Raw genomic sequence first — 7546 nt, 5'->3', positions numbered from 1 at the left:
GAATTTCCCATTTGAGTCAATGAGGATGTCCACCTCAGTGGGTTTTACCAGATTACTGCGTTTACGGTCTGGGGCTGGAGTACACGGAGGGGTACATGGAGGGGTGTGTACATGGAGGGATGTGTGGGGGTGTGTCAGGGAGGGGCAGAGAGCTTCTCTCTGTAGTAGGTGTCCCCATGTGAGTCTCCTTGTTGACTGGGGGTGTGGGTAAAGTGTTGTCGGTTTGGGGGGGGTTGTGGGTAAAGGTGGGGCAGTGGGGGTGTTAGGGGTGGTGAGGGGTTGCAGCTTCTCTCTGGGAGCGTCTACAGTCTGTTCTCTGTGCTGTAGCACTCTCTTGATGACAGACATCTCCTTTGCCATCTCCTCCTTTACCTGCACCAGCTCTCTCCTCATGGTGGCCTTTACCTACTCAAGCGCTGTGGTAAGGCTCTCTCTCAGCTCCTGGACAGAGTTCTTCAGCTGGGTCCTGCACTGGTTGATCTGGTCCTGTAGAGGCTCTGAGTCTGGGCTGGTGGTGGTGTAGCTGGGGGGGCCTCTCCTTCAGCTCAGTAACCCATACCTCTAACAGAGCCAGCCTGTCTCTGTTTAACTCTGTCTCTGTTAATCTTTTCCTCCTGTGTCGATCTTCAGTTGTACAATTTGATTACCTATACATTTTTTGCTAATTTAATCGTGTCAATCTCGCTCTTAACAACAAAAAAGTGATAACAAGTCAGGAGCCGTTCTTCTGCATGACTTCTCTCTCTATCCTCCATGCACCAGGGGCCCCTTGGCTCAGCTTGTTTGTATGAGGCAGGGAAGGAGGGGGGATAGATGTTTGCTCTGGCAACAGGAAGTGAGGGTGGCTTAAGAGCAGACAGAAAAATGCATAGATGCCTGTAGAAAATGTGCTCTGAGGGTATGTTTAGAGATTTGACAATTAGGTTATTCCTCCCACTCATTGCTAACATATTGATGGTGAGAAACTGAAATGACCAAGACAGTTGTGTCCACCCGACATCTCAAAGAGAAGGGAACATAATTGTAGGGATTACTGCTGATGATGTGTTCAAATCTGTATTACAAAAGCAATTGTCCAACATACAAATACCAATCAAAGCCACAATCTTTTTCAAAGACAAATCAGTACAGTGACACATTAATCAATATGTAAAAGTCATGAGGAAATTAGCCACTTCCTTTAGTCAGAGAATATTACAAGTCCACATCTAGCTCATATGGCTGAAAAACATCAGTGGTCAGAGATGACAATGCTACAATCCACTGATTGTCACACATCAAAGCTTCATTTAGCGATCATGTGATATGTTGTCTTAATGTTGTTTGTGTTGCCAGGGTAAGATACAGTATATCTGCTACTGTACATGGTCCATTCTAAAAGTGAAAGCTGATATGGATTCCAAAAGAAGTCCGTGGTCAAAGATGACAATGTTACAAACCCCTGAGCATCATGCACTGAGTTTGAAAAGGTTTCATGCAGCAATCATATGTTTGTTGTCTTTATGTTATTTGTGTTGCTATGGTATTATTTATCTGCTATATGGCCAGTTATTTTAAAAGCACCAACAACTTCCTCTTTTAACTCCTCTAATGAAAACAAGAAGGGAGTGAGGGGAGAATACTCTGTCTTTTTCCCTTTCCTATGGTTTAATTTACCGTCCCTAACTTAATATTTATCTTTGTGTCTAAGAGAGGAATGAGTATGTTCATTAATTGTGGCAGTTCCGACACTAAACTGCCTTTGTGTGTGTGGGGGGAGATGGAGGGAGGAGGGTGGTCTTAACCCATGTTGGATGCTATTTCCATTTCAGGACGGCCTGACCCTTGCTGAGGGGGGAAAGTGTTTTACTCCCTCTCTCTCTCACTGGAGGAGGAGGAGGAGGGTGTTCACAAATTACATGCAGACTTTCTGCATCAAGTGTCAGCCCTGCAAGAGGAACTTCTCTCTTCCCTCAGAGCGTTCTCTGAGCCTGGTGAACTTCTTCACCCTGATGGACCCAAAGAGGAGTGAGTGACTAGCGGAGGTGCAGAAGTTTTTCAGGGGGGAACAGGACACATGGAATATGGCTCACACTGTGAAAACCCCACTGCGGAGGTCCTTCAGTGAGCATGTGAAAGTCTCCACCAACAAGGCTTGGGATGTATTCTGGAAGAGTGCGAGGGAGAAAAGGCTTTGGGGTAAGTGTTGGACTTGACTGTACTTTCACACATTGACCAATTGTTTTGAGTGTGTGGCCACACACACTGCTCTAATGGCTTGTTGACTCAAACTTTGGGCGGGATTCAATCCGTATCGCAGAAGAAACGTGGAAGATCCACGTTATAGCTTGAATGATATATAAAGGCAATCGTCCCACGTTCGTGGCGAATGCCTTCACGTTAAAAGCTGCATATGTTGGCTCAAACGAAATTACCTTTACATTTTAGCGCAGAACTTCCACTATACTTCCGTGATACAGATTGAATCCAGCCCTTTAAGTAGTAATGGATCTTCTGGCTTCACTGTTGTATTTACGCATCAATCAATAGTTACATTGACTTGACAGTTGTCTGTCTAACCCATAAATCCCTTATCAAATAATTTTCGCTCTCACCAACACTGGCAATCTCCACACTCCACTCACCTCACAGCTGTATCATGTTAAACCTCTCAGTGTTTCACGCTCCAATCCCAATCCTACATACCATTGAGGTATTTTCCCATGATTGTGTGTCAATCAAAACATGATGTGGAATAATACTAATGAAAAAAACCTCCTGTGTAGCTAGTGCCCTGCAGAGGGGTCAGTGGCCCATGGCCTCTGGTGGGCTGTCAGTGGGGGGAGCTGTCACCGGAGTAGGAGCTTCATGGTTCTCATACAGAGACATGCTGAGATGACCTGGATTCCTCTGTGGGCTTTATGAATTTCAGTGCTTGTGCGTTACGAGTGTGTGCCATGTGTCCATTCGTTATGCTTTCACTCACACGTGCACACATACAACGCTTCAGCATAGTCTTATGAGCTATACGTTGCTTTTCAACACATGCAGATATGCACGCATGCATGCATATGAATGTGCACACACTCGCAAAGCTGTCATTCAAATTCACATCAGTTTCAGCTGTGTGGTGTCATCTCTGAGGTGTCATTGAACTTAAATCCTATGCATCTGATGCCAACAAATGTCTCTTCAGGCTGAGAAATAATATCAGAAAACCAGCTGTGTGTTCATATTGCGGTCCTCTCAACATGTGTGTTGGATTAATGACACCACATAGTGACGTTGGTTAGTTGAGCTCACCCATTGGCTGGGGGTAATTGCACAATGCTAGCTAGCTGTGGCGGTGTGCATATCATTAGGGAACTTGGAATGGCACAGGCACTAGGAAGAGGCTTCCTGCCAGCTCTAACGGGAAAAAGGCCCCCCAAGAGACCTTATGAGCAAAGCTCTTTCTCTCCCTCCATGTTTCTCTATTTCCCTCTCTCTTTCACACTCTTTCTCACTAATTCCTGCATGCATATGATGTTTTATTTATTGCACTCGTCTCTCGCGCTCTCTCTCTCTCTCTGCCCTACTGCAGTGTACATCTCACAAGGAGGAGCCTCTGTCCGTCATACATCACAAACCTGTCCTAATATTTACACCCACACTAAAGAATCATAACTCTGGTCAAATATGGTGTTCCATTCAAACGCCGCAATGCTCATCCAAACAGCACCTCTGCCAGATGTAGTCTATAAACAGCACCTCTGCCAGATGTAGTCTATAAACAGCACCTCTGCCAGATGTAATCTATAAACAGAACCTCTGCCAGATGTAGTCTATAAACAGAACCTCTGCCAGATGTAGTCTATAAACAGCACCTCTGCCAGATGTAGTCTATAAACAGCACCTCTGCCAGATGTAGACTAAAAACAGAACCTCTGCCAGATGTAGTCTATAAACAGAACCTCTGCCAGATGTAGTCTATAAACAGAACCTCTGCCAGATGAAGTCTATAAACAGCACCTCTGCCAGATGTAGTCTATAAACAGCACCTCTGCAAGATGTAGTCTATAAACAGCACCTCTGCCAGATGTAGTCTACAAACAGCACCTCTGCCAGATGTAGTCTATAAACAGCACCTCTGCCAGTCAAATGTGATACTGCAAGCGAGGCGTGCGTCATTCCACTGAGTCGCCACAGAGCTTCTCACAAGCCAGAGCCAAAGAAAATAGCATGGAACAGTGGAAGAGAGAGGAGCAGGCCTCGCAGGGCTCTGAAGTAAACATCTGGCTGTGGGAAGGCAGGGCTGGATGGTGGATGGGGATGTTTGAGGCTATGTGCTTTATCTGCTTTCTGTCAGAGAGGCAGAAGGACGTGGATGGGAGTGGAAGGGGTGGGGGGGGGGGGGGGGGGGGGTGATGGCCAGCTGGAAAAGCACAGCGCTGGAAGTTTCAGAGAACACCACAGTACATCCACAGTTGAAGTCGGAGTTTACATACACCTCAGCTAAATACATTTAAACTTAGTATTTCACAATTCCTGACATTTAATCCGATTTAAAAATACCCTGTCTTAGGTCAGTTAGGATCACCACTTTATTTTAAGAATGTGAAATGTCAGATTGATAGTAGAGAGAATTATTTATTTCAGCTTTTATTTCTTTCATCACATTCCCGTGGGTCAGAAGTTTACATACCCTCAATTAGTATTTGGTAGCAATGCCTTTAAATTGTTTAAGTTGTGTCAAACGTTTCGGGTAGCCTTCCACAAGCTTCCCACAATAAGTTGGGTGAATTTTGGCCCATTCCCCTTGACAAAGCTGGTGTAACTGAGTCAGATTTGTAGGCCTCCTTGCTCGCACACACTTTTTCAGTTCTGCCCACAAATTTCCTATGGGTTTGAGGTCAGGGCTTTGTGATGGCCACTCCAATACCTTGACTTTGTTGTCCTTAAGCCATTTTGCCACAACTTTGGGAGTATGCTTGGGGTCATTGTCCAAGCTTTAACAACCTGACTGATGTCTTTAGAGGTTGCTTCAATATATCCACATAATTTTCCGTCCTCATGATGTCATCTATTTTGTGAAGTGCACCAATCCCTCCTGCAGCAAAGCACCCCCACAACATGATGCTGCCACCCCCGTGCTTTACGGTTGGGATGGTGTTCTTCGGCTTGCACGCCTCCCCCTTTCTCCTCCAAACATAACGATGGTCATTATGCAGTGTGCCCTGTCCCTGCTCCCCGCACTAGGCTTGAAGTGCGTGTCTCCAGTCCGGTGCCTCCAGTTCCGGCACCACGTACCAGGCCTACAGTGCGTCTCAGCCGGCCAGAGTCTGCCGTCTGCCCAACGGCGCCTGAACTGTCCGTCTGCCAAGCGCCGCATGAACTGCCCGTCTGTATTGAGCCTTCAAAGCCGCCCGTCTGCCATGAGCCTACAGAGCCTTCCGCCAGACTGGAGCCGCTAGAGCCTTCCGCCAGACAGGAGCCGCTAGAGCCTTCCGCTAGACAGGATCAGTCTGAGCCATCCGTCTCCGCAGCGCCATCTGAGCCATCCGTCTCCCCAGCGCCATCTGAGCCATCCGTCTCCCCAGCGCCATCTGAGCCATCCGTCTCCCCAGCGCCATCTGAGCCATCCGTCTCCCCAGCGCCGTCTGAGCCATCCGTCTGCCATGAGCCTGCAAAGCCGCCCGTCTGCCATGAGCCTGCAAAGCCGCCCGTCTGCCATGAGCCTACAGAGCCGTCCGCCAGACAGGAGCCGCTAGAGCCGCCCGCCAGACAGGAGCCGCTAGAGCCGTCCGTCAGACAGGATCCGCCAGAGCCGCCAACCAGACAGGATCCGCCAGAGCCGCCAACCAGACAGGATCTGCCAGAGCCGCCAACCAGACAGGATCTGCCAGAGCCGCCAACCAGACAGGATCTGCCAGAGCCGCCAACCAGACAGGATCTGCCAGAGCCGCCAACCAGACAGGATCTGCCAGAGCCGCCAGCCAGACAGGATCTGCCAGAGCCGCCAGCGAGCCATGAGCAGCCAGAGCCGTCAGCGAGCCATGAGCAGCCAGAGCCGTCAGCGAGCCATGAGCGTCCAGAGCCGTCAGCCTGCCATGAGCGTCCAGAGCCGTCAGCCTGCCATGAGCGTCCAGAGCCGTCAGCCTGCCATGAGCGTCCAGAGCCGTCAGTCAGCCATGAGCTGTTAGTAATCCAGAACTGCCCCTCAGTCCAGAGCTGTCTCTCTGTCCGGAGCTGCCCTTCAGTCCGGAGTTGCCCCTCTATCCTGAGCTACCTCTCTATCCTTAGCTACCTCTCTATCCTGATCTATCTCTCTGTCCTGAGCTACCTCTCTGTCCTGAGCTACCTGGTCCCGGAGCTGTCCTTTATCTTGGTGTTGTCCCTTAAATTAGGTGGGGGAAATAAGAGGGTGGTCATGATAGGGGGTAGACGTAAGCTGGGATTGACTATGGTGGGGTGGGGACCTCGTCCAGAGCCTGAGCCACCACCGTGGTCAGATGCCCACCCGGACCCTCCCCTAGACTTTCTGCTGGTGCGCCCGGAGTTCGCACCTTAAGGGGGGGGTTATGTCACGTTCCTGACCTATTTCTGTTAGTTTGTTGTATGTGTTAGTTGGTCAGGACGTGAGTTTGGGTGGGCATTCTATGTTGTCTGTTTCTATGTTGGTTTAAGGGTTGCCTGGTATGGCTCTCAATTAGAGGCAGGTGTTTGGCGTTCCTCTAATTGAGAGTCATATTTAGGTAGGTTGTTTCACAGTGTTCGTTGTGGGTGGTTGTCTCCTGTGTCTGTGTCGATGTTACACCATACGGGATTGTTTCGGTTTGTTTCGTGCGTTTATGTAGTCTGTTCCTGTGTCAGCGTGCTTCGTGTATATGTAAGTTCGTTTGTTCAGGTCTGTCTACATCGTTTTGTTATTTTGTTAGTTATATCCAGTATAGTTTGTTTTCGTCTTTGTCTATTTTGTTTATTTAATAAATCATTATGTATTCACAACCTGCTGCGCCTTGGTTCGATCACTACTCCTCCTCTTCGTATGAAGAGAGAGAGGAACGCCGTTACAGCCAAACAGTTCTATTTTTGTTTCATCAGACCACAGGACATTTCTCCAAAATGTACGATCTTTGTCCCCATGTGCAGTTGCAAACCGTAGTCTGGCTTTTTTATGGCGGTTTTGGAGCAGTGGTTTCTTTCCTTGCTGAGCGGCCGTTCAGGTTATGGCGATATAGGACTCGTTTTACTGTGGATATCAATACTTTTGTACCTGTTTACTCCAGCATCTTCACAAGGTCCTTCGCTGTTGTTCTGGGATTGATTTGCACTTTTCGCACCAATGTACGTTCATCTCTAGGAAACAGAACGCGTCTCCTTTCTGAGCGGTATGACGGCTGCATGGTCCCATGGTGTTTATACTTGCGTACTATTGTTTGTACAGATGAACGTGGTACCTTCAGGTGTTTGGAAATTGCTCCCAAGGATGAACCAGACTTGTGGAGGTCTAAAAAAGAAATTCTGAGGTCTTGGCTGATTTCTTTTGATTTTCCCATGATGTCAAGCAAAGAGGCACTGAGTTTGA

At 48.2% G+C, this 7546-nt stretch overlaps 1 protein-coding gene across 1 annotated transcript in view; it reads left to right on the top strand.

Moving 5' to 3' along the window:
- Window positions 1–1891: 1891 nt before the first annotated feature.
- The window catches only part of LOC139532028 (rho GTPase-activating protein 7), a 100965-nt gene continuing 95310 nt past the window's right edge, over window positions 1892–7546 (top strand). Inside the window, exon 1 of the mRNA XM_071329137.1 lies at window positions 1892–2178. Within this exon, the coding sequence (XP_071185238.1) occupies window positions 2064–2178 (115 nt within the window). The 5' untranslated portion in view covers window positions 1892–2063. The remainder of the gene's footprint in view (window positions 2179–7546) is intronic.

The sequence above is a fragment of the Salvelinus alpinus genome, chromosome 1 (assembly GCF_045679555.1).
Source record: "Salvelinus alpinus chromosome 1, SLU_Salpinus.1, whole genome shotgun sequence".
In the NCBI taxonomy this organism is placed as follows: Eukaryota; Metazoa; Chordata; class Actinopteri; order Salmoniformes; family Salmonidae; genus Salvelinus; species Salvelinus alpinus.
This window is presented reverse-complemented; position numbering and strand designations above follow the sequence as displayed.